At 50.8% G+C, this 27,626-nt stretch overlaps 1 protein-coding gene across 1 annotated transcript in view; it reads right to left on the bottom strand.

Annotated features, from left to right (window-relative positions):
* Positions 1-27,626, bottom strand: part of CCDC60 (coiled-coil domain containing 60) — a 94,875-nt gene that overhangs the window by 43,393 nt on the left and 23,856 nt on the right. Inside the window, exon 2 of the mRNA XM_084868322.1 lies at positions 8,811-8,890. Within this exon, the coding sequence (XP_084724448.1) occupies positions 8,811-8,890 (80 nt within the window). The remainder of the gene's footprint in view (positions 1-8,810; positions 8,891-27,626) is intronic.

Here is a 27,626-nt window from a genome sequence, read left to right as displayed (position 1 = left end):
ATGCACGAGTTTTCTCTGCCTGGGACACCTCCTGACTCCCTATTTGCTCTCCTTTGGTTTGCAGGGCACGTCCGGCTTATAATTGGAGGCAGACAACAGGCAGCGGGTAAGGCGCCCGGCCACCGACCTGCCATCTTTCTACCCACGTTCTGCTGGGTGAAGCAGGGAGGACTTGCGGGAGGCCCGGATGCCTCGGGAGTTCGCCCAGGAGTTTGCAATGGCGTCTCCACTCATTGCCAGCACCAGGGACGTCCCCGGGGTCCGAGATGCAGAGCCGATGGAGGGGGTGTGCGGTCAAAGGCTTCCTTCCTGAATCCACAACTTGGTCCTGCCTGTCATCGTGAGAAGATGCTTCTGGTGGCCCCTTGAACATGGGGTGGGGTGACCATCTGCTACTGAGTGTCCTTGTCCGGGTGCAATCAGACAGGTCCTAGAAGACGCAAACCTCTGCCCAGGACTGCAGGCCGGCTCCCTCCCCTCCCCCTCCCCCTCCCCCTCTCCCCAGGGTCTGCTAAGCTGTATCATTGGAAACTAGCCTCTTACCTGTCTGGTCCCCCAAATCAGGCAACCTTCTCTCCCCTTCCTCTCCCATTTGGGACATCCTGACATCATGTCCTCGCCCAGGGCCTGACAGAGCAGGGACTGGTAAAAGGTCTTTAGTCACCGAGCCTCCCAGGTCCCCTCTGACTGTGGTCCTCACGTGTAGATTGTTTTCTCTGCCTGGGACACCTCCTGACTCCCTATTTGCTCTCCTTTGGTCCTTTCCTCTTCTACACCAAATAGGCACACTCGTAGAGATGTAGGGGGTGTAGCTGGTAAAAGGTAAATGAGCCTGAACACACATCTGTTAAGACTGTGTCTGGTTTGTGAACCACTATAGACACTCTTACTAGCAATGTGCCTGTGATTCTGCCCCCCCCCACCCTCCCAGAGCGCTGTTAGATCTTACTTTTATGTGAGTGTGACTGTCACTGAAGGGCTGCTTGGTTGTACAACCCAGGGTGTTTGCTAACACTGTATTGTACAAGTTGCATTTCGGGGTTACCATTCACCCTGGAGTGTCCATTGTGAAGCTGTGGCCCTGGAGTTGTGCAAGGGGCAGCCCTGATCTGAACACTCCCACCCCCACCCCCAGCCCCGTGCATGGGGGATGGTAGGAGCGAGCCAGGAGCAGAGCACGGGCCTCCGGGCGCTTGGCAGCTGATGTGCACTTTGGGGCCGTCTCAGGGCAGAGCTGGAGGTGAGGCTCCCGCTGTAACTGGCTGTTTGGATCTGGCTCTAATGAACGGACCCTGCGTAAGCTCTTCTGCTTTAAAGAGCGTCTTGCAAAAACGATGTTCTAGCTGGTTTCCTGAACTCTGCACCCAGGAAGCTCTTGTTTGGCTCTCATCACTCTCACCAGGACAATCCCTAAAGCTAAACCCCACCCAGGTGCGCTGAGGGGCCAGCATGCCTTTTCTTTAAGGCCCTCCCCCCCACCCCCCGCAGGCCTCCCACAGCAGCACCAACATATTCAGAATCTCCTCCCTCCCCAACTCTGTCTCCCCCAGATGTCACTTCAGGGAACTCTCGGAAGCACCATTTGTGACACTTCTCAGGAGGTTTGACTCCTCAGGCTGTTTGGTTTGGCTGTCTTGCATTTTTTTTTTTAGCTCCGGGCAGGAAAGTACTGTGAGCATTCTTGCTGAATTTGTTCTCATTAGTGTGGGAAATTTTGGGAGGACAAGCCCAAGCAGTTTTGTAGGGGGTCCCTCTAGCCCTGTGGGGGGTGGCTAGGGGAGGCTGTGGTGAGTGTGACTTTGGGGAAACATTTCACTCCCTGTCTTTGTCAGGCTAGTGAGATGACCGATGGCATATGTCTGAGTTTCCACAAAACAAAACAAAAACCAGTGTGTTCTCCCTTACGAGTCTCTCAGGAAGAGGGCCAGAAGACTACTTTGGCTAGACCTCAGATTGAGCATGAACTGGGCATTCTGGAGCCTGAAGGTAACTGCCCATGCGCAGATAGCCTGACTGTTGGGGAGTCATCTGATCAAGCCCTGTCTGCCTTTATAGGCGTTTGAACATTTTCTTACTAAAAGGTTTTAAAAGTGAAGTTGTTGACATGGAAGATGTTTACAATCTATTGCTAAATAAAAATCAGGTTACCAAATGGTACATACAGAATGGGGTTTTTATTGGTTAAAAAAATATACATGAGTCTGTATAGAAAAATACTGAAAGTTGTTATGCCAAAATGTGAATAAGAGTTATGTAATTGTGGGTGGTTCTTCATTGCTGATTTATATAGACTTATCTATATTTTCTAGTTTTTCAAGATTCGTTTATTTGTATATATTTTTAAAGTTCTTTAAAATATAGGGTCTGTTTGCTAGTTTGGAAACTGAGCATATGCAAACTCTGTGAGTCAACAATTCCACTTTTAGGTATATTTTCACCAGAAGTGCATAAATATGTTCAGCAAAACCACCACCACCAACAACAATACACGCACACACGTGCATGCATGCATAAACAAACATGTGCATGAATGCTCATAGCAGCTCTTTTCATAAAAGCCCCATCATGGAACGGCCCCAGTGTCCATCAATACTAGAACGGGCATGTGCTATCTTCCCACAGTGTAAACTATTAAAAAACTGAGAGAGAACGGCGGTGTGATAACTCTCAGAAACACAATATTGAGTGGGGAAAAGCCAGCTGTACAATTTCACTTATTTTAAGTTCAAACAGGACAAACTAACCCAAGTTCAGAAATCAGGACAGTGGTTTTCTTCGGGGTGGGGTAGTGCCGGGAGGGGACCTGAGGAGGTTTTTGGGGAGACCTCCGTCATGTTTCCTTTCTTGATGTTGGGTGTGTTCACTTTGTGAATGTCGGTTGAGTGGTTTGTGTGCTTTCCTGTATCACGTTATATTTCAATAGAAAGTTAGAAAAATTACAGGGCTTAATGCATGCAGCATCTACGCTAAGTGGTGGATTAGTGCTTTATTGTTCAGCCTGCGGTTGCATCCATTAGAGTAATGGCTTGTTGAACAATCCCAATAGGAAGAGATTTAAAATTAATATGGAAATCCAGCACTCACAGCTGCATTTGCACAGCCTCCACTTATGAACTTGACTTTGCCTCCACTCCCCCCATCCTGTTGGCTCCAGCTGTGCCGAAAGCTTAGCCTTCCCAGGTTCAGAATCTGGGATCCGGTGCGACATGCTGGCTGCAGCCCCATGACTGGGGACAGGGAGACATCCATGTAAAATAGTCACTCGGGAACGTGAATGATGTAATACACACAGCTACCATTTGCTGAGCACTGACCACGGCCAGGCACTCTGCTGAGTGCTTTATGTGTATTAATTCATTTAATCTGCACAAGGGCCCTGCAAGGTGGAGAGTGTTTTTGTAATTCTCCATTTTGGGGATCAGAGAAACTAGGCAGGCCGTTCATCACTATGTGGCTTGTAAGTGAAGAAGCTGGGATTTGAACCCAAAAAGTCTGGCTCAAAGCCTGTGTGGGCTCATGGGACAGACGCTGGGCCTGTGCTTGTTGCCCTGAAGTAGGTTCCTTGCTGGCCCAGCCTCCCCACACGATCTTTTTAAGGATGCATCTAGTCACCCACCTTTTTCCCTCCGCTCCCCTGAGCCTGATGCCTAGGAACTACCAGGGGAATTCTGAAGCATGCCTGCGTTCACTCATTCAACAGCTATTTCTTAACCACCCAATCTGTTGTGTCCCATATCTTAGAAGAAGAAACTGAGGTATACAGAGAAAATGCATTTGCTCCATGGCCACCCAGCTAATAACTGGAAGAGCTGGGACTTGAACCCACAGCTGCCCCCAAAGCCAGTGCATTTTCACCTGTGCTAGGCGAGCCCTCCAAGGCTGGCTCTAAGGCGGAGCACACTACCTGTTATCTCGTGAAGAATTTCAGAAAACAGCGTTTTGAGTAGGCCCTTTTGTGGCAAAAGGCTCAAGGTTTCAAGATATTTTGATGCTCAACTTTGATCTTCTGGTTAAATTCTTTATGTCATGGAATCCTCTGAGGCAGCCCCGGCCACAAGGAGAGGAAATAAAGACGTTTGCCTCTGGTGGACAGCGGTGCGAGAAAAGCAGAGAGGAAAACCTGCCCTAGGACTATGGCTGACCACAGGCGTCCAAGACACAGGAAGTCACCAGAAACAGAGAAAAAATGGGCAGGAAACCCAGGTCACATTCCAGATGATAAAAATGCAATTAACCTGAGCCCGGTTCCTCGGGCCCTCGGCAGTGACCTACCCTTTGGGTGTGCGGCTGTTTATCGGTTCTGGGCTAAGGACATGGGGCCAAGCATTTGCCTTTATTAATGTCTGCCTGCTGGCTGCAGGGTATGAGGTTGATGTGAAGGGGGGTGGGGGGAGTGGCGTGCACTAAGGTCTTTGAATGATTTATAAAGTGCGATTCAGAAGCCTTCGCTTTGCTGCGTCCAGGGTATTGACCGTATATAAATCTTAAATGTTCTGGGGCTTTGAGGCAAGTCTCAAATCCAGGGGTGGGGACTGTGGGAAGAATCAGGCTCGAACTTCTAAAGGAGGATGTTCCTGTTTGCGGGCTACGGGTGGGGAGGTCCTGGGTGTTGAATGATGAGATGTAGAAGCTACTGAGAACAGTAATAAACATCTTAGGTCAACGACATGCTTTCCAGCTATTTAAATCCACTAATTAAAATCAGCCTCCTTCTTAAAGGGGTTTGGGTGAGGTTAGTTTCTCATGCTGGTTGCTTACATCCCATTATAGCACACATCATTGCCTCCCATTCACAGGACTCTTGTCTGTTTTGTTCATCGCCCTGCCTCCAGTTTATACAAGGCTGCCCATGTACACCTGGCCATGCCTGGTACTCAATAAATATTTGTTGAAGAAAATGAATGTGCACAAAAAACGAAAGAGGAACCATGCCTAACATCCTGCAAAGAAAATAGCTCCTTCCTTCGCCAAAACCCACCCTATTCTCTTTAATTGCCTGGCTTCAACTGTCCATCAAAGGTCTCAGACTCTGTGCATACTGCGTGCCTGCCGGGGTCCGCCGCTCCTCACTGTTTACTTGCTATCGCCTGTACCTAACGCAGCGTTACCATGGGAAATCATGGCTGCAGGTTCAACTTTTCAGTTGTTCCAGTTGCCGAGGTGTTTCTTTTTCCTTAAAACACTCCCAACGCAAAGCACCCGCAGCATCGGGGAAGGGACGAGGTTGGCTTCCACAGTCAACCTGCCAAAGAACTGGGCATGCGCAGATGCTCCCGCGTTGACTTGCAAGAACTGGGGCCAGTGAGGGCGTAGCAGGCTTTGCCACCTCCGAACATCTGGCGGAGCCGGCGGAGAGGAGAGCAGTTAGGTTTTTATTCTTCTTAGCATCGTGTTCAATGGGCCACGAAGGCAGGGATGGTGCGATTGAATTGCAAGAGGGCTGAAGTATTAAATAATTGTCTAGCAGATAGTCAGGGTGTCTGGCTGGGTTCTCATAGGCGAAGTGGACTTGGAAACCATGACGTGGAGAAGACAACATCCTCTTTGCTAATAATTCGCCTCCTCTGGCCATGGGAGGTGGGGCCGGGGGGGGGGGGGGGGGGGGAGGGTCGCACCTCTTTTCAAAGAGGCGGTTCCCTGGAAAGCAGGGTGTTTTCTTTGGAAGGGGGGTCGCCGCCTCCTTAAGTGCCAGTGGGGTCCAGGAGAGTGGCCAAGGGGGACGGTTTATTGTCGATTCTTGCTTTCTTGCTGTGGCTTTTCTGTCTGGCTTTCCCCACATTCTCCTCCTTCCCGTCCAGACCTTGGGCAGGCTAGCCTGTTCCACGGGGGTGTTACAGTCGAGTTAGCTTCAGAGCCACCGTCAGTGCGTCCGGCAGGAGAGAGAGACTCCCCTTGCCAACTCAAGGACGGCAGCAAAGCCACTGACCAAACCACCTTTAGCCAAGCCCCTCTGTTATACTGGGAGAGTGGGAAGGTCACCCCTGGTTATTTGGGGGCGGGGGGATGTTCCCAGGAGCGTTTAACTGGGAGGGGACCAGCAAGCCCTGATTTGTAGTGTTTGCTGGTTTCTGTGATGTAAGTATTGCCTTCGTGGCTGACCTTGAGCCGCCCGTGTGAGGTGAGGGAATGCGGAGCTGGAAGAAACTTGCAGTAGCCTCACTTACACTCTGCCCATCAGACAGAAATAACCTCAAGCACATAGATAGCAACAGGGAAATCTATGAAGTCATTAGGAAATGGTGAGTTTTGAGTTTCTATCGCCTTTGCTTTAATATCATATATTTAATTGTAAGTTTATTCAATTTAATTTTTAACAATCGCTGTGTTTGATAATTGGCTTGAAAATTTCCTGAAAATTTAGCAATTGGTTCTGGTTACAAGTGGGCTCAACCCTGCTTGTTGCCCTCCTTGGGCTGGGTTGGGTGAGGCTTGGTACCTGGGACTTAACACAGCTCCCAGCATCTCCTGGTACTTCTCCTCTCGGCTTTTGTCTCCTCTAGAGATGATTGCGGAAATTCTCAGGTCTCAGGCTATAGAGATTCTAGTCTGTACTTGTAGCTGGGGATCTGGTTTAGAATCATCCACCTCAAGGCTGATAATATTCAGCTGTTAAGGACTCGCATGGTCTTCATGGCTGTGTATGGCCAGAGTCTGTTCTGAGTGACTGATGCCATGGCATGCAGATGGCTCTGTATCTCGTACCTCCCCTCTGATCCAGGTTCCCTCTGAAGCCTGGGATGTCCTCCAAGTGCAGCCATGGGCTGAGCACAAATCCCACTGGGAGGCCCATCTTCAGCCACGATGCTGTCTCCACTCAGATAACGCTTGGCTTCCTGACCCTACGTCTTCCCTGTCCCTGGGGCGTTAGGCTTCCCAAGGCATCAGCCTCCAAAGCCCTCCAGCCTGTTTTCAAACACTGTGGAGGCCAAGGTGTCCACAACTAACACAGAGTCCTTGCGGGTCCTAGCTATCAGTTCTCAGGGCCACATCATTCACACGCTGTCTTCGAGTTTGGCCCCATGTGAGATGCTGAGATGGAGGCCCATCACCCCCTTGAGCCCGGACATTCTCTGCAGCATTATCTCGACCTTGGCTATTATATCCATGTGGCCACGCTGTCAGAGAATACCTCAGACTGACTGGCTTAAACAACAGACATTTCCTCCCAGTTCGGGAGGCTGGAAGCCCAAGATCAAGGTGTCAGTAGGGTGGGTTTCTCCTGAAGCTTCTCTTTCCTTGACCTGCAGAGGGCACCTGCTGGCTGTGTTCTGGCATGGCCTTTTCTCTGTGAATTTATATTCCCAGCGTCTCTTTTTATAAGGACACCAGTCCTATTGGTTAGGGCCCTCTTAATTACCTCTTTGACAGCCCTGTCTTCAAATATGGTCACATTGGAGGGTTAGGTCTTCAAGATAAGAATTTTAAAAGGAACACAATTCAATTCATAACAACTATTGAGTACTTGGGATATGTTTGGCCCAAACTGATACACGCTCTAAGCGTAAAATACACTTGGGTTTTTCATCATCATTTCTCATCACTTTTCATCATGTGTTCAGAGCAGAATGTAAAGTGTCTCATTGATACCTTTTCTACTGATTACATGTGTAAGGTAGGATCTATCAACATGTTGAATGATAATACCTTGGGTATATTGGCTTAAGTAAAATATATTATTAGAATTACTTTCACCAGATTCACTTTTCTTTTTTCAGTGCGGCTACCCATGGCTTGCATTATGTTTCTGATAGACAGTGGGTGCCCAGAGACCCTCCAGAGCTGACACGGCCATTCCTCCTGTAGTCAATGGCGAGATATCGTTCTCTGGGGTCCTGTCTTGACCCTGCCCTTAGTCCCTTTCACCCTTTCCTTCTCCCGCCTTCTTTGCCATCACCTTCCCGCCCCCTGTGGGGCTCAGTCCTCAAGTTCCATCAAGTTGTGCTGCGAGACAGGTCAAGGGTGGGGGTGCGGCTGGGCAGTGGGGGAGGAGGAGCTTCCAGATGGTGGGGGTGGAGAAAGGAACCGTCTCCTGTGATTGGCACTGTGGTCTGGCTCCCAGTGAGAGACACTCAGATAAACAGACCTTCCACGCTGCCTGCATTACCCCCCTGGGCACAGCCTTGTGCATTTTTTGCTAAGAGAGCCTCCATCTCTTACTCTGCCTTGAGTCGCTTGGCCCAGGGCCCTGTAAATGACCCCACCTTGGATCCTTCCAGCTCCCAGGCAGGAGTGAGGGGAGAGGAAAAGGAATCCCCTCTCACCGCTCGGGGATGAATGGAATGGGCCAGATCTGAGTTTGCTCCCACTGCCATGGAGGGAAGGGATGGCTGGGCCAGGAAGGCACTGTGTTCAGGCCACACAGGGGCCTTTCACCCGGTGCCTCTAACAGCCTCCTTTCTTATTCATTTCCCCGCTGAGGACCCAGAGACTCGGGAGGTCAAATGAGTCCTCCAGGGTCACCAGCAGGCAGGTTGCAGGGCCAGAACTGAGACCGAGCCTGCCCCACTCTCAGCCACCATGCTGTAGACCCGAGCGATGAGACTTTTGGAGAGTACAGGGACTCTCCTGAACTGGATTCGGGTCCAGGCAGGAAGGCAGAGGGGAGTCTAGGCAGGGGACTGGCACGCACAGGAGGGGGGACAGAAGTCTGGTGCAGGACCTCTTTGAAAAGTCCAACCGGGAAATGCATCCTTACAGGGTTACCCTCCTGTAAGTCAGGGTTGGGGCGGGGCACTGGACTTGTGGGCTCCACCCGGTAGCCTGATCACCCCGGCAGGCTGTTCCGGTTATTCCACGCGGGGCTCACCCACCGGCTGCGCATCAGGTCTTTTTTGAGGTTTACTATTTCCTTCTCCATGTACTTGATGCTCTTCTCTGGCTTCTCTGGGACCTGATGGGAAGCCAAGAAGTGAAAGAAAAACATGTTAGTACAACTGTTACCAGTGGAACCAGGCTGCAGGGGGCTCACATGTTCCTCTGAGGTCTCTGACCAGGCTGGAGGGGGTCTGGGCAGCCCAGCATCCTTTCCACACCAACGAGGGGCCTTGTGGGACAGTGGAAATAGCCGGGGCTTTGGACACAGACAGACCTGAGCTCTGATCCTGGTTCTGTCCGGTGACTGGCTGTGTGACTTTGGACAAATGACTCAACCTCTCTGGTCTCAGTTTCATCAGCAGAATGGGGCACTAATTCCTACCGTGCTGTGACAGTGAAATTAATTGCCAAATTCCCGACTCATAGCAAGCATCTGAAAAATGAGGCTTCTGTTATTAGTGCTATCTTCAAAGGAAAAGTGATCTCAGGTGCCTCGGTGAACTGGTCAAGCTTCACTAGGACTGGGACTTCTTGTAACTATTATTTATTATTTAAACCAGTTTCAATAGGCTTCTTGTAACTATTATTTATTATTTAAGCCAGTTTCAATAGGCTTTTGTGTTTTCTGCAGCCATAAATTTGCTCTTTAAAATACGCTCCAAGGCAGTCTAGTCCACTTACCCCCTCTCCCCTCCCCTCTAGAGACATCAAAATCAGGGGCCCCATGTCCTGGTGCATTTGTAGTGAAGGCAGGGGGACTGGCCATGTTGAGCTCGAGCAGGTAAATCAGGTCGCCTCTCTTCCCCATCCTTTTAAGCACCCCACTCACTCTTTCCTTCAGGACCAGAGTGACTTTCTTAAAATATATTGTGAATGAACATACTTGTGAACAACACACACACACACACACACACACACACACACTAATTTCCTCACCAGGTATTTGAAATTACGTGATCAAAACCCTGCTTGATGTCATAGCCATGTGCCCATCACTCTCATAAATGTCTCATTTCACCCTCCTCAGGAAGAAACGGCAACACTATCCACATTTCACCTCCCCCGCCCCCAGTTCCACTTCATTTTAGTTGCCTGTGCACCAGGAACGGAGCGGATTTGTATTGACCTGATGGTGCCAAACAATCTAGAGCAGCGAAGCCGAACTGTGCCCTCAACTTGACACAACATTTTAGCAGGACAGGAGCCTCCCACACGCCCGCAATTATGCCTGCATTTCGCAGGATTCTCAGGAAACCGTGTTCATGATGAGCACCGTTTAATTGCAGTGGTAATAAGCTGGCAGTAATAACTGGCTATGAGTGAGGGCAGTCTGCTTGTCAGGGACTTACAAACACCATTCGATATGGACACAAGTCAGAATTACAGAGCATTCACAAATCCCTTGTGATGGCAGTACCACCGTACGGATGATAAGCCTTAGAAAGACATCTCCTTTGGCCCGGCAGCTCTGATTCTAGCCATGGAAGTGATGCATGGGGATGAAAAGGCATCAGTGAGCATGTCTGTAACAGTGCGGTGAACAATAGTGAGCAACATGTTTCTCCGTGTGAGCAGTAAGCACGGGGTGGGGAGGGGGTGAGGAGGGGAGCAGGGAAGGGGGTGTAAAATCACAGCCCCTCCAGACAGCAGTGTGTGATGCATTCGCATTTGGCGCTAGTATTTATTGTGGCTATCGACGTCCATGTTACAAAATATGAAGTACTTAGATCATAGAGAGTTTCAAGACTTATATTTATAAAAATCGATAGAAATTCCTAAAACGTTGTATAACCTGACATAAATTATGTTTTAAAACATCGATAGATGGCAAAGTTTATGCTTAATTATAAAACAAGCTGGAAGGAAATATAACAAATTGTCAATAGCAATATTATCTTGGGGCATTTGAATTATACATAAATAATAATTTTTTACATGGGGTTATCTTTTTTCCTTAATTTAAACTAATTTACATATATGACTTCTGTAGTAAAATAATAGTGTTTTTCGTGTTTATAAAGCAATTCTGACTAATTCTACCAATATAAGCAAAATGTGATTTTTCAATGCTATTTTAAGTTGAGTAATCTAAATGTCTGAAATGATGAAAGTTAATAGTTTATTTTAAGGCACTGTATTAAGCACTCTGCAGGGTCTAGGCAGGAAATCAGAGCTCATGCGGGTAGTTCAATACAGGGAATTTAACTTAGGGGAGCAGGAGTTGCAAGAGCTGAAAAGCCAAGTTAGTGATGGCAAGGTAAGCTGGAGATGGCAGAAGGCTGGTTCCACCCCCTCTGGGAAGCCAGCTGGAAAGGGGCTGGAAAATGAGGTTACAGGGACCAGCCCCCTGGGGGAGCAGGAAATGGAAATGAAGGTCAAAAACGAATGATTAAGGTGATAGTTTATGCAAATACTTGGCTACAGGTTCTGACCAGCTAATACTTCGGGGCTATCAAGCAGTTCTCTCTTTGCAGATGGTAACTTTGTGTATTCCTAATCTTTTGATCCTAAGCCTGAGACCCCCAGAATTTTCCATGGCTTAGATGCATATCCAGAATTCTTCCTCCCCACATGGTCCCCTCAAAATCATTAACAAAACCCACAAGTCTAGGGAATCCAGGACCCTCCTACCGCCTGCTTCTGTCCCGAGGAGTGTTGGGTACTGTAGATCTGTGTGGACCACCTCCTCCTGCATCAGAACTTGCATGTTCTAGGCCTCACATCCTTCAGGTCCCTTTCGCTGACAAACAACCTGGTGCTAAATATTTCCTCCCTCACACTGATGAATGTGTCTCCCCACCCAGGTGACACATTTGCAATTCAACTCTACATTTAAGGTTGTATTTTGGTTATGAAACTAGCTAATGAACATGGTAGAAAAATTTAGGAGAAAATAAAAGCCGAGTACAACCTCATCACCATCTCTTTGATGTCCTTGATCTTGCCCTCTGTGAGGGCTCCCGGCCAGCAGGCTTCCATAGGAGCCCTAATGCAGCTGACTTGAATGTTCTGGCCTTGTTTCCCCGGGGAGTGCCATTGGCCCTAGGATAAGGTGACCAGACGTCCCGCTTTTGGCGGGACCGTCCCGATTTTTAAAAATTTGTCCCGCGTCCCGTGGCGTTTTAAAAAAGTCCAAAAGATTTAAAAGAATCTTTCCAAAAATTGGGACTTTTTAAAAACGCCTCGGGACAAATTGTTAAAAATCGGGACTGTCCCGCCAAACGCGGGACATCTGGTCACCTTATCCTAGGTCTTGGAGCAGGACTGTGAGAAATACCAGGTGTTTAGTCAGGAGTCAGGGTAAACACTGATGTGTGTGTGTGTGGGGGGGGGGGGGGGAGGGAGGAGAGAGCTCAGACAGATTCATAGCGAAGACTTAGATGGAAATGATTTGGGGGGGCAGGTATATTCACATTTAATATTCATGTGCTGGGCCCTAATGTGGCTCAGTAGTTAAAGTGTCAGGCTGGGCACCCAGGGTCATGGGTTCAATTCCCAGTTAAGGGCATGTACCTGGTTTGCATGTTTGATCCCCAGCCTTAGGGAAGTGCAGAAGGCAACCAATTGGTGTGTCTTTCATATCAATGTTTCTCTCTCTCTCTCTGCCTCCTCTCTCCCACTCTCTCTAAAAGTCATTGTAAAAAATAACCTCAGGTGAGTATTAACAAAACAAAACAAAACAAAACAAAACAAACAACAACAAAAAAACACTCATGTGCTGGAACTGGAAGCGACTTGGTGGAAAGTGACGGCTGAGGTGGCAGGAATACAGGGAAAGAGCTGCTTTGTTGTCTGAAAGACTCAGGTTGGCATCCCGGCTCTGCCACTTAGGTGTTGAATCATCGCAGGCGAGTTACATACATACCTCCCTGAGTCTGTTTCCCCATCTGTCCTGTAGGTGCTAAGGCTGTCCTACCAGTAACATTGTTCATCCATGTGCCATACAGGAGCCCAAGTGCCCGAGTCCATTTAGATCTCACCGTATTATTCTTCCCATTTCATCGAGGAGCAACCTGAGGCTTCAAACGCTGAGAACACCATGCTTTTAGTAAGAGGCTGAGTCTGGGTTTGAAGTCAAATTCCAGTGACATCAAAGCATGTGTTCGTGATTCTACCTCATTCTGCTCACGCCGCATCTTGCATGGTGGGGGCGAAATAAGGGATGTTATGAATTTACAGATATTACCTCCACAGCATGCCCACTGAATTTCAGTCACAAACATTTTTATACAACAGAAAAGACGATTTGCTGAAGGTCATGGCCGGAAAGCCAATCTCTTAAATAATCTGTGGTTCTCTCTTCTTTTATGTAAAAATGTTCCCAACCCCTCTTTGTTATTTCTTATAATTTGATCTACTTCCTAGAATCAGATTGAGATGGAAATGATTTCCTGCTAAATGTACTTGGGCTGATACAGACATCGGGGAACAGCTGGGAGGCTCTGTGAGTGGTGAGGGGGGAGGGAGGAGAGGCAGTAGGATGAACATATTTCAGACGCATTAAGGAGAGGCGGTAGCCAAAACCGGTTTGGCTCAATGGATAGAGCATCGGCTTGGGGACTGAAAGGTCCCGGGTTCGATTCCCATCAAGGGCATGTACCTTGGTTGCGGGCATATAAACCCAGGAGATTCAGTTTCTCATCTATAAATGAGGGGAGTGGACGAGAGACAGATGTCAAGACTCCATGACCTGTTCAATCTGTGCAGTATTTGTAATTATCGGCAATTCATTTCTCCTTTAGAAATCATCATCTTTCACATACACACCCAGCTTTGTAGCTGTGCAACCTGGAAAGTTCCAGAAAATGTGGAGTGTGCCGGCTCCTTTGTGAGCGGGGCGGGCTGTGGAACGAGGGGATGCCCAAGGCCCCTAACTTGACAAGTGGTTGTGGAATTGCTACCCATCAGCACTGTGCCACCAGCTTCACTTGCTTCTTTCAGACAGTGATCAAAAGACCCGTTTTACAGAAGGAGAAATGAAAGAAGCACAGAGGATGCTATCCTAGGCCCCATAGCTGGTCAGCTGTCAGAGCCAAGACTAGAATCCTGCTGTGATGGTTAATTTTGAGTTTCAACTTGCCTGGGACACATAGCAGTCATGTATTTTGTCAAATGGGTATTTCTCTGAGGGTGTTTTTGGAGGAGTTTAACGTTTAAATTGATAGACTGAGTAGAGCAGATTGTCCTCGCTGCTGTGGGTGGGCCTCATCCCATCAGTCGAAGGGCTGAACAGAGCAAAAGGCTGCTCCCAATGAGAGGGAAGCTCTCTTGCCTGGCGGCCTTTGCGCTAGACCAGTGGTCGGCAAACTCATTAGTCAACAGAGCCCAAGATGAACAGTACAAGGATTGAAATTTCTTTTGAGAGCCGAAAATCCACTTCTGCACATGGGCCAGGAAGTTTCTATCACACTGTACGTGTGTGCCCGCACATGGTATTTTGTGTGGAAGAGCCACACTCAAGGGGCCAAAGAGCCACATGTGGCTCACTAGCCACAGTTTGCCAATCATGGGGCTAGGGCATCAGTTTCCCCTGCCTTCAGCTTGACTGAAACACTGACTCTTCCTGGGTTTTGAGCCCGCCAGCCTTCAGAACTTACACCACCAGCTCTCCCGCTCTCCAGTTGGACAATAGCAGAGCTTGGGACTGGTGAGCCTTCGGAATCACATGAACCGATTCTTTACCATACATCTCTTTATGCCTATGTCTATATGCATCCCATTGGTTCTGTTTCTCTGAAGGACTCTGACTAATACATCCAGAGTATTTAGAACTTGGGTCTTTAACTATTAAGCCTCCCAGAAAATAAAGTCTTTCCCATCAATCCTTCGTGTCAGAGGGAAAGGCACTATTCTATTGTGTGTGTGTGTGTGTGTGTGTGTGTGTGTGTGTTTTCTTTTTCTTTTCTTCCTTTCTTTTTTTTTTCTTTCTTAAATCCTCTCTGTTTTCTAAGGTGGTGATTGGTTTGTGGAGGGGAAGATGAGTGTGAGGGACGGGCCCTGGAGAAGCACAGAGAGAGGATGAATGGCCCCCGTTAGTAAAGGCGACTTGTGTAATATGCAGGGTGTGCAGGGAGCTTGGGGCCGGGGAGGGAGGAGCTGACAGGGGTAGGGGTAGGGGGGTGATAAACATGTTTAAAGGAGTTTTATTGGTTTTCTTTCATGGGAGGCAGTGTGACCCTCCCCTCTACCTCTCCCCAGAAACTTGCGGTGAATCACACATGGGATGGGAATTATGCTTTGAGGGCCCTGACAAGGTGTGAGCCAGGGGTGGAGGGCAGGCGCAGGAGGAGAATAGGATGTGGGTTCGGAGTCCAGGTCCCTGTGTGACATCAGGTCAGACGTGTTCTCTGTACCTCAGGGCTCCCCCTGGCACCTGCCCAGTCTCACCTAACGTCTGTGAGGGAACTAAGAGACCTGCGTGGTACACAGGTTTTGTGAACCTAACATGCCAAGGCAGTGTCCCTGTCCTTGTCCCTATATCAGGAGTCTCTGGGGTTTTTACAAGACGGAACCACAAATTACAAATGAAAAATGTAGCATGAGAGAAATTACAAAAATATTTCCAAATAAACTAAGGGCAGATTAATTAAGGCTACCAAGAACCCCAAGATAGACAGCAATGGTAGCGATGCAGCAATATAACAATAGGTGGCGCTAGATGCCATAGCTTTCAATCAAGTCCTGCTTTCCCCCCTCTCCTGGAAATGAAAATGAGCTACCAGCCTCAAGGAGCCCCATTAGCTCTGGGATTGACCAACAGCCAATGTGCTATCCACCCAGTTTAAAACAAGAGAAAAGAGACATAGAGAAACGTGGATCGAGTGCATTAACCTCGCAAGCTCTTTTGAAAGACTGATATGCGAGGTGGGCAGTCCAGCTGTTGGGCACCAGCAGGCAGAGGGAACCCACAAGGGCAGCTGCTCAAAGTGCTGGAGGAGTTGCAGGACGCCGGCCGGGCTGTGGCCACCGCCTTGCCAGCAGCGCTTCTGTTTGATAACCACAGCCGTGCTTGTCTCTTCAGCACCTCCCAGGGGTCTAGAAACGTGCTTGGCTAGAGATGGCAAATGGCCTTCAACTCCAGTGCCTGCTTCCATCTACCCATCAGCAGTGCTGGCTGTCTGGAGCCCCTGCAGTCCAGCCTCCTCGGAAAAGCGCTCTTTGGTTGATTCGCAACGTCTGCCATGGTCCCAGGAAGGAAAGGCAGTTCATGACATACCCCCGGGCTGGGCACGTCACCTGCCTTTTCTCATCGAATCCTCATGACCACCCCGAGCGGTCAGCGTTGTAATTCTTCTTCCCATTTTTTAAAGCGTTTTCTGATTCAGGAACCTGAGACCCTTACTGGTTGGATAACTTGCCGGAGGACAGCCGGCCCAGTTCACTGTGGGGCTCCCTTCCTGTGTTACCTTTCACACAAGTTACTCCCTTCCTTGAAAGGGAGACAAGCTCCTTGGCGATTCATCCTAGAGAAAGGAAACAAGTCGGGACCCAAGAAAGCCAGTCTCCTTCTGTAGTGTCAGGTCAGGGGTTAGAGCCCATGTGGCTCCAGCATCCCTCTTCTGAGAAGAAGATACTAGTAAAGTCGACTTCTGTGCAGAATTCACGCGAACCCCTTAAAGGTCCGGAGAAACGCAGCTGCCCACGGGTTAATAACTGTCCACCCCGTTACCACCTGAGGAGCAGGAGCAGAGCTGGGCTAAGCCGGTGGTGCAGGGGGAGGAGCCGAGAAGCAGATCTGCTGGGGGCGTGAGTTCCCCTAGGAATGAGCCTCCAGTGACCCCGAGGCTGCTGTGATATTAATTCCATGATGCTGCCCACAGGATGCCATCTGGTGTCCAGTGACATGGACCATGCCACGAGCCTGGGACGGGCAAGACCAGCTTGACTCTTTCTTTTTTTAAAAATGTATTTTTACTAGAGGCCACATGCACAGATTCGTGCACTGATGGGGGCATGGCCTACGGGGATTGGCCTGCTGTGGGAGCACCACTCATCCTGGTCAGCCGGGCGACTGAGGACCTGTCCTGAGTGGCTGTGGACCCGCCTTCAGGGTGTCTGCCCCATGGTGGTCAATGTGCATCATAGCAACTGGTCGACCAGTTGTTCTGGTCGTTCTGCCATTTGGTCGCTGGGCTTTTATATATAATATATAGATTAATTTTTAGAGAGGAAGGGAGAGAGAGATAGAAACATCCATGATGAGAGAGAGAATCATTGATCGGCTGCCTCCTGCACACCTCCTACTGGAAATCGAGCTGCAACCTGGCATGTGCCCTTGACTGGAATCGAACTTGGGACCCCTCAGTCCACAGGCTGATGCTCTATCCACTGAGCCAAACCAGCCAGGGCTGGACTCTTTCTTAATTACGTACTGTGAGTTAGAAACTGACTGCACTGTGACAGGGAAAAGGCACCATTCCTGCCTGCCAGAGCTCCCAGCACTGGAGGAGACGGCAGGAAACATCATTCAGCTCCATGTGCCGGCATCACACCCAGCGTGGCGCGACTGAGCGGAACAGGTGTGGACGGAGAAGTGTTTCCAACAGAGGGGGCGGGAGGGCCCGGAGCGGAGAGGATGTGGGCGGGGTGGCGATGGTGTGGGACACAGGAAGCAGCCTCCCAAGGCTGGCCATGCTGCTGAAAAGCCGCCAGAAGCCACTTCAGCAAAATAAGCTTAAAGACGAGGGCCTGGGCTAAGGACCAGAGATGAAGCCTTCAGTTTCATGTCATTTCTTTTTTTTTTTTTTTTTTTCTGACAGGTAGCATTTTCATGTGGTTTAAAAACACACAAAAGGGTATGCAGTTTTTTAAAAAAGATATGTCTTTATTCATTTTTAACAGAGAGAGGAAGGAGAGGGAGGAGAAGCATCCCTGTGAGTGTGAGGCTGTCACTGTGATGTGTCACAATTTCTCTGTCCCTGGAGGAAGGATGCGGTCCCGGTGTGTGGACCCTCCGGTGGCCTGGCTTCTGCCTGAGGGTCACCGGGGCGGGCACAGGGCGGGGCTGCGAGCACAAGGCTCTGCTTGTGCTCACGAGGTTAAAAGGAAACCAAGCAGCACCCATTAAACGCGTTTCTGTTGCTGTATCCAGCTTCCCTCTTTATGATGTCTCAGTCGTATTTTTCTCTCATAGTCTTATTTTTAGCATAAAGTTCAAAACCACTGATTTAAGCAGCTATTACATGCATGCTGTAAATTGTGTTTTCTCTCTTCTCTAAACCCAGCCTTGCGATGCGCTCGGGGAGTGTGACCTTGTCACGCCGTAGCGTGGTCTCTGGCACAGTCCCAACACCTCCGAGCGGTTTCTTGGCAGGTATTTGTTGAGCGAGTGGATGACGGGCAGAAACAAAGCTGTAGCATTAGTTGATTTTTATCTTTCAGGCGCAACTCATAGAGCCTGGGAAGCTGCATTATGGGTCTGGAGCAGAATGTGGGTGTTCTGCACCCCGATGAAGCAGAAGTAGTCAAAGAGACACGAGAGGTGGATGAGGTCTGCAAAGTAGAGGTCAAAGATACTCTCTATGGCGAGCGGGGCAAGAAACGCAAGTGTAACACAGTTGTTTTGTATTGTTTATTTTAAAGATGTTTTTTGTTTTTCGTGCAGTTTTAAGTTCACAGCAAAATTGAGCAGAAAGTACAGAGAGTTTCAATATGTCCCACCTTCACACATGACCAGCCTCCCCATTATCAACATCCCCCATCCGAGTGGTCCATTTGTTCCGATGGACACACACTGCATCACTGTCACACTGACACACTGTAATACTGTCACCCTGACACATTGTAACACTGTCACCCTGACACACTGTAACACTGTCACCCTGACACACTTGACACTGTCACCCTGACACATGTAACACTGTCACCCTGACACACTGTGACAGTCACCCTGACACACTGTGACACTGTCACCCTGACACACTGTGACACTGTCACCCTGACACACTGTGACAGTCACCCTGACACACTATGACACTGTCACCCTGACATATGTGACACTGTCACACTGACTCATTGTAATACTGTCACCCTGATTCATTGTCACACTGACACACTATAACACTGTCACCCTGACACACTTGACACTGTCACCCTGACACACTTGACAATGTCACCCTGACACACTGCCATACAGAGTCCATGGTTTACAGCTGGGCTCCCTCTCCGTGTACATTCTGTGGGTTTGAACAAATGTATACCAACATGTGTCCATCATGATACTCCAACTGCCCTCAAAACATATTTTGAAAAGTTACTTAAATAGCCAGTGGAGGAACTTATATTTGGATGGGGATGGGAGTTGGGGTGGAATGTGTAAGGATACAAAGAAACCAGGCCCTCTTGTCTTTCAGAAAAGGTGGTCACTAAATGTTAACTGTATAAACGGAGAAACTGAGGTAAAACTTAAATCATTTGGGTCCCTGGAGAAATGATGAGAAGCGCTGGGCGTGGCTGCCTGGCGGCGGCATTGGGGGTAAAAAGAGGGCAAGGAAGAGGGACTCCTCTTGGGAGAAGCCTTCCCTGGCTATTTTTTTCCTTTTTAACTTGTATATATTATACATGAAACATTTTTTATATAAAAAATCATAGGAATATGAACGCTCTAGTTGAAATTAAAATACAGAGCCCCCCTTTCTTCCCATGAAAATTAACAAGCATAAATATCCATTCTCATTTCGGAGTCAAGACAAAATTAATTTGGAAAAGAAAATACAGCCAGGGAGCAGAGCGAGCAACCTCAGGAAATGCAGGGAAATGTAATTGAGTAAGAATTATCTCTCTAATTACTTTTGACCAAATCAATAGCGACGCTAGATGAGAAACCGTGGTCGCCGCCAATGAGTATCAGGTTGCGGAGACACTAATTGGGGTTCAGCCTTGTTTGGAAAAAGCCGCCCGCCTCCCTTCTCATCGCTGGTAAACATGGCTCCCGGGGTGAGGAGAGGCGGGAGAGGGCTGGCTGGCAGCGTGGGGTGGGGGAATAATAAGCTAAACCTGCTTATTATTGTTTAATGTGGCCGCCTGCCCGAACAGAGAGCCCGTCTTCCAGAAAGCAGGGGTGCGTGCCCTGGATGGTGTCATGCTCCTGCTCACGTGGTCCTGGGGCCACGTGTGGGAGAGCCACAGAGAGGGAGGGAGCCAGACCCCGCGGAGGCGGGGGAGCGAGGGTTTGTGTTTGCAGAGCACAGGACTCTGTGCAGGAACTGCAAGGTTTCGGTGAAACCACAGTGGATGTGCCTTAGTGGTGAGGAGCCTTGTCCCAAAGGGTCCTTGCTGGGCACACCTTCTAGATCTTTCTGACACCCGGTACTTGGGGTAGGTTAAGATCCTGTCTAGAGCTGGGATTCAGGTATGCCCCATCTGCCTAGCCTTGTGCAGACCTACCTACCTGACTCCATCAATGTTGGGGTCTCTTGACAATTTTTGGGGTCTTCTCACTTCCCTCTCACTCTCTGTGCCTTGCTCCTGGTTCTCCTGCCCTTGGACTTGTCAGCGACTCCTCCCCGCTGTCCAGGGCATGTCAATGTGCTTTCACTCAACAAGGGCTTCCTGAGCCTCTGAGGGTGCCAGCCCAGCACCGGATACCCACCCCTTCCCAGCGCTCCCTCTCAGAGTCTCAGGGGGCAGTCAGACAATTAAGCAAGCTACCAGACATGTGCCAGAGGCTGTGGTGGGAGTGGGCTTGGGGCTGTGGACACTTCTAACCAAGCCAGGGCGGAGGGGCTCGGGGACGAAGGAAGGGAGGTCTCTGACCACGCAGAGTGTGGAAGGACTAGGAGGGTCTGAGGATGAGGAAGGAGGACGGTGTCGCAGGCAGAAGTAAGGGCCCCTGCAAAGGCCTGGACGTGTCGCGAACTTGGGACTGAGATGGCTCAGCCCCAAGGGAGTGAGCGCACAGATGGGGCAAGGGCAGGGGTGGAGAGGAGGGCAGCAGGTTCCACGGGCCGAAGCTACTGGTAGATGGACCGCTGGATGCTTGTCTGCCTGAGACCATTTCTCTTTTGTGTAGGTTAGGCCACACTGCATTGAGTTTTCTATCCTTGGCATCGAAAAGGGTCTTGAAGGTGATGTTGTTAGTGCATTGCAAGTGTTTGTCCAGAGGACCCCAAACTATACCCCAGGGGGGTTTTACCATCCCCTTGTGGCTAGACTGAAGGCCAGAGCAGGTCATTGATGTTAGAGTCGCCAGAGAGCATCAGAGTTGGGCGCTTCCCCAGCACAGCCCCCCACCATGCCACGGTAGGAACAGGAACACGGCCCCGTTCACGGAGGGCCTCCCAGCGCCAGGTGCTGCTGTAGGCGTTTACACCATTAACCCATTTCACTCACTCTTGCGGCACATTTTGCAGGCCGGCTCTGCGATTGACTGCCTGTCCTGGATAGAAAGTGGAGTTGCCGGGAGGCTAGTTGCATTCCCCCAGCTGCACGGTAAGCAAGGGGCAGAGGTGGAGGGCAGTTTGGTTTCCAAGTCCGTACCCTCCTGCTCCACGAACAGATGGGCAACCCAGACACCGAGAGGCCGTGGGTTTTCCTAAGGTCAGAGGAGGGTCAGGACCGACGGACACACACACACACACACACACACACACACACCTCACCCCCCAGCCTGCCACAGCAGGTACCGCAAAGCAAAGGCCGGGTGGGATAGGAGCCACATAGACCTGTGTTCACTGGCCAGGGTTTTTGGCAAATACAACACCTCTCTGAGCTGCAGTGCCCTCAGGCACAGTGCCTGCTTCCTGGGGTTGTGATGGAGATTCGAAGTGCTAACGAGGGTGAGGGTCAGGGTCAGGTCTCAGGATGGAGCTGGCTTATGGGGTTCTCCGTAGATACTAGTGGTTGATGTGAGTGTTATAATTAACGAGCTGTGCTGTTAATGAAGATGTAAAATGCAGGTGATCTGCACACGACCGTGGGCAAGTCACTGAATTACCGTGGCTGTGGTCCCATCAGTAAAACAGGGTTATTATCCGCCCTTTACTCATGACACGAGAGCATTACAGGGATTAATTAGAAGTTTTATAATGTGCAGTGCACTTTGATGCTCTATAAACATGGAAATGTGATGGTTGAATATTTATATAATCACTGTTACTGAAGATCTTGAATTGCTTTACTGACGCTAAAAATTCCCACTTCCCAAAGGGGTATAAATCTGAGCTGAATAAGAGAAGATTGGGCTCTTATTGTCTGCCACCTCAACAGGACTGGGCATCAGGGCGTCAGGGGGCTGAATGCAATGCCAAAGCCTTGGGAATGCAAAGGAGGCTTCAGGGCTAAGGCCGAGTCTTAACTCCAGTCACCACCAGCAAGGAGCACAACGCTTGACACAGAGCAAGCACAGGAGAAATGCTTGATGAAGGGAAGGGTGGGTGGATGATGGATGAAGGATGGGTGGATGATGGGTGAAGGGTGGATGGATTGATGGATGGACAGGTGGATGGATGGACAGGTGGATGGATGGACAGGTGGATGTCCATCTGTTGATGGATGGAATTGTTAACCTCTTGGTGATGGGAGATTAGATGGTTAAGACCCCAAGTACTTGGGCCACAGTAGATGGGAGACACTTCGGTATTGGAGAAAAAGCCACTTAGGCAGGGTGGCAAATTGGAAACATACTCGGCGATGGGCGGACGTGGGCTCCCAGCCGGGTGACCGTGGGGTTGGACTGAAACTTCCTTCATTTGGAAATGGTGCTAATGTCTGGCTGCTTTGAGCTGAAAGTAACAGGAAACTCCAGCCACCGCTGCTTAACCGCTAAGGAGATTCATTGCTTCGTGTGAGAAGGAGCTCACAGTAGGACTGGTTAGAGGTTCGCCGTGTCCCTGAGCTGCCCGGTCAGGTCTCCACAGGTCAGCTCTGCGCTCGGACGTCCTCTTCTCATGCCTCCTCAGGCAGCTCTCAGGTTCAGGCTTCCTCCTCCGAGGCCCCTGGCAAGCCTCCTTTCATGTCTCACCAGCCCAACAGGCGGGGCAGGCCCATCCTCTGAACCGCCATTAGCCAGGTGAGAAAGATTGCCGCGACTAGACACGGGCTTCTCAAGTTATGGCCCCTGGACCGACACCATCAGCATCACTTAGGAGCTTATACCTACGAATTCTGGGTCCCACACAAGACCAGGACCTCGGGGGCTGGGGCCAGGAATCTCCATCAGGCTCCCAGGGGGTTCCTGTGCCCGCTGACGTCCAGAAACCACTGGGTTAGACGACTGAGCTGGGATGGACTTTGCTGAGTCAACTCCAAAATGTGGATGAGGATGCCAACCGTAGAGGGTTTGATCTTTAAGGTCCCTTCCGACAGGAGGCCCTGTGCCATCACCTCCCCTCCCCCATGAGAAACGGCCCACTCAGACAAGACCCGCTGTGGCCATGGGTCCTCCTTCTATGGCAACGTCAGGCCTCAATCCCTGGGTGGGACCGGCTTCCTGGCTGGGTCCCCACTCCCAGTCTGGCCACTTCACATCTAGAACGGGCTGCCCAGTGTCCCCTAAAACTCATGTCCCCCTGGAGCCTCTGAATGGGACCTTTTGGAAATAGGGCCTTTGCAGATGCAGTGAGTTAAGAGGAGGTTGGGGTGAGCCCTCAATACAGTGGCCGCTGTCCATGCTTCCTTCATGACAGGCAGAAAGAACAAGACGGGATGCATGGGAGAAGCTAAAGAAGCTAAAAGGGGTGTGGAGGGGACACGAGGAGAGAGCATGGACTTGAGCGTCACACAGACGTGGGTCTCAGTGTCCTGCTTCCTGGCGGAGTTGCCTGGATGAGCCCGTCACCCTCTCTGAGCCTCTTTGTTCTCACCTGTCCAAAGGTGAGGATGCTCTTAACACCTGCCTGGCAGTGTGGTTGTGACCATTAGACGCTGTGCGTAAAGTGCCTGGCACATAGCAGGCTGTCAGTCAATGGTGTGTGTGTGTGTGTGTGTGTGTGTGTGTGTGATGGGAATATTATAATTCAACAAGTATTTTCTGGGGGCCTATGAGGGATGTGCCATTGTGCTGAGGTCTTGGGGCTCAAAAATGCTGAAGCCCAAGGTGCTTGGGGCTATCGAACACTGTGTGCGAGACAGAGAGGTGTGTGCGGGTGCTCTCTTCCTCAGCCCTGTTAGTGCCTGGGGCTGCGTGCATCCCAGCTGGACCAGGGGAGGCCGCTGACCTTTCCTCACAGCCCACACCCCGTCCGAGGGCAGTTCCATGACATGAGTCCCGTCTTCCTTGCTGGATCCCTTTGCTGAACGTGTCACCCAGGAGCAGGAAGCCACAGACTGGCCTCTGTCCCTCTGGCACCTGCCCAGGTGTGGACACAGTCCCATGTCCAAGGCTCTCTTCTAACCCTGGGAGAAGGTGCCACCTGCAGAACTTCCCTGGAACGTGTCCTCCACGGCCGAGCTGATCGATCACGTGTGTCCTGTGTTTGTTCGGCACATTCCAAAAGCCGCTTACTGCAGCCACATTTGAGAAACATATACCTCCTCCCCGGAGGTGCATTTCTGAACCTGCGGTGTAGGCGGGGCTCAGACAACATGGACACCGTGCTGGGATATGAGAGCAGGACAAGGAGTCCCTCGCAGGACAGGGCATGGCAGCAGGAACTGTCAAGTGAGCAATGGCGGAGGAAAGCCCTTTGTCATTGCTGTCATTGCAGTGGCAGAAGCTGAGGCTCCGAATGGCTGAGACTCACGCCTGTGAGACACACAGCTGTGAGGCGCGGGAGTTGGCATGCCTGTCCGGGTCAGGCTGAGCCTGGGTCCACGCTCTAACACGGATCCCCATGCGCGAACCATTGAGCCACAGTCCATTCTTCCGGCAATCGATGGCTAGTAACCAAGGCCTCAGAACATCTGTAAGTCCTGAAGGCACCCCGTGGGGACGGCATTTAAGAGAAGATGTGCAGGATGAAAAACCACACGGAGGCTGTGGAAACGGCACGACGGTTCCTGCAGGCCCACCTCTGGGACATCCCCAGAGGAGCTCCCGTGCTCAGAGACTCCTGGGAGAGGAAGATATTAACAAACAGGTGTTTTGTTGTTATGGCCAGCAGCACAGGGGGAAAGCCTAGGAAGCGAGGTGTTCCGAGGGACCGGGCCTGCTGATGACACTGAGAAGTGACTTCTAAACGGGGACCCGGATAGTGACCCCCACGCCTCTCGTCTTCTGGAAGCGGGAGCAGCTTGTGCAAATGTCTGGAGGGGGCCACGTACACTGTCACTGCCAGAGTGAACACATGCACACGTCTCATCACAGCGTCGCATGCAATGACCAGACGTGAGGAGCCACCGGAACCTGCGTCGGGAGGGACCCGGTGACGTGAGCCGTGGCTCAGTAACACTACTGAATTCGGGGCCGCCGTTATAAATAATACATCACGTGCTCATGCACCGATCCCACCAGGCAAAGACCTCCAGGCCTGTTCTTAAGTTTAAAAAGTTCTACCTGTGGTAGAACCCCATTTATGCCAAACAAAACTATCTTCAAAATAAAGGATGTGGAAAGCTTCACACGTACGCATTCATCCCTCTGAGAAAGGGCAGGGAGGAGCCACGTGAGAAGACGACCCCTGGGGATGGGAGACGGACAGGGAGCGATCGTCACAGAGGACCTTGCTTTTTTTTTAATGCATGTACAGCAGGTGCCTTTTTGTCAAACAGGTTTCACTTACAACTTCTGTCATTAAAAATAATGGGCAGTAAACAGCCCGCATGCTCATTATAGAAAAATCCAGCAAGTGCCGGGTGGTAAGCGTTGAGCTCTGCGAGCCAGAGGGCGTCCGTTTGTTTTGGCCGCTCTCCGGGTCCCGGGAACAAAGGGATGCTTCTCCTGGGGCCTCAAACGCTCGCCTTGTGTGCGGCACAATTACGGCGGCAGAACGTGGTGTTTTTCATCAGAAGCTGCTTGCCTGGCAGACAGTGTCATTTTCCTAACCTGCCTACACAAAGCTTTGTGGAAAGTGGCTGCGCAAAGTGAAAGGGCTGTGTCATTCGAATGAGAGAGAGAGAGAGAGAGAGAGAGAGAGAGAGAGAGAGAGAGAGAGAGAGAGGGGTGGGGGCGGGGGAAGGCGAGCGCGTACACTCAAGAGCAAGCAGGTGGATGAGGCGATTCTGGAGAATTCTGTATAGAAAGATCTGCCCTGTGTCTCAACACCAGCTCTCCCCCCAGATTCTGGTAGCGTACAGGCTGGCCTTCCGGAGGGAGCGGGGTCTGAATGCTGGACGGACAGTCGTAGCGCAGAGGGGGGCACGGGCTGCGTGGTGATTGCCTTCCTGTGGTCGCCGGCATTTGCCAGCTCTCATTCCTGGGTTGGGTACCATTCACTGTAAGGCTCCCATCATGCGTGAGGCCAGTCAGTCATTGTTTTCTCTGATCCTGCCGTTTCCGCCAGGCCCTGGCGGGAGACAGTCTCAGGGACTGGAATGCCGTCACCAGGTCCTTGTGTCCAACAGCCCTCGAGTGGCTGCCGGGAAGGCGCACGCCTCAGAGCGGCTGCACAACCGTGTCTCCCAGACCAACGGCCCTGCGCTGTGTGCCCTCCCCTTCCTCAGAGCGAGCCCCTCCGCCGGCCGGCACTCCTGTAGGAGAGGAGTCCGGAGCACGGGGAAAGGAAAGGACATGGCAGAGGGGAGGACACGGCTTCCTGACAACCAGAAAGGATGCTTCTCTAAGAAGATCGCCCAGTCTGTTCACTGCCCAGCAGGAGAGAACAGCGGGACTTTCCCAGGCAGGTCTAACCGTCATCTGAAGGAAATGGCTGTGAACAGGGCGACCCGGGGCTGCCGACCACACAGAGGTGAGGTGGGAGTGCTGGTCCCTGTGACCAGTTTCCAACAGTCGGGCTGTGGTGAGTAGAGGGTGCCGGCCAGCCTTCGGCAAAGCACCAAGGACCGAGGGCTTGTCCCCACCCTGGGGGTCGGAACCCACTCATCCAACAAACACAGGGGCTGCTTGGGGATCCACAGGGAATGAAGCCAAGTGTGCCAAGCTGGGCAGCCAGCGGCAGAGAGATGGCCACAGACGAGCAGGTGACAGGGTGCCTTTCCAAACCTTTAAGCCTGGCTGCACCAACGACATGATACACATAGGGCCGACAAGGGGCCCTGAGAGGTCCAAACTGGCTGTAGCCCAGAACCAGCCCCTCTGGAGTCGTGTCCCCCCCCACCCACCCCCCACCCTCCAGGCAGGCAGAAGCCAGGGCGGGTCCTTGGATGAAGCTAAGTCGTGGGTGTTGGCCGGGGATTGCACAGCTGTCTTCTCCCGGCTCCAGCTCCCTGAGCTGTAAGGAGCGATTTGTCTTCCAGCCTTGATTGGCTGTCAGTGACTCGAGTATTAATTTCTTCTCGAGCTGGCTACATTACAGCCAACAGAGAGGCGACAAATGGAGTGGGAACCACCGGATACAGAATCCCGTCACCGGGCTGCTTTATTAGCTGTGGTGAGAGATGAGGCCGGCTGGGCCCCTGTTCTTTTTTCTTTCTTTTCTTTCTTTTTTTTTTTTATGAAGCCGACGCCGAACCCCCTAATGAAGCATCTTTTATTTTGCAGCTAGACATGTGACCTCTTTCTCTCCCTCTTCCTCATCTGTGTGTGACCTCTTTAAAGATGTCTCCAAAGCAGCCAGGCAGAGAGATGCCAGGGAAACCCAGACACTCAGATCTCTCACTGCCTATAAAACAGCCACCCATCTCATGCCCGGGCCCTCTTGTACGGCTCTTGTCTTTTTTAGGTTGTGTTTTATTCAGGGATCCGAGGGCAGCAGGAATAGAAGTGCAGTCATCCAACTCCAGTGAAAAATGAAGGAAGGCATCTAATGGCAGGGAAG

This window comes from Pipistrellus hanaki (genome assembly GCF_964339955.1).
Source record: "Pipistrellus hanaki genome assembly, chromosome: 19".
In the NCBI taxonomy this organism is placed as follows: Eukaryota; Metazoa; Chordata; class Mammalia; order Chiroptera; family Vespertilionidae; genus Pipistrellus; species Pipistrellus hanaki.
This window is presented reverse-complemented; position numbering and strand designations above follow the sequence as displayed.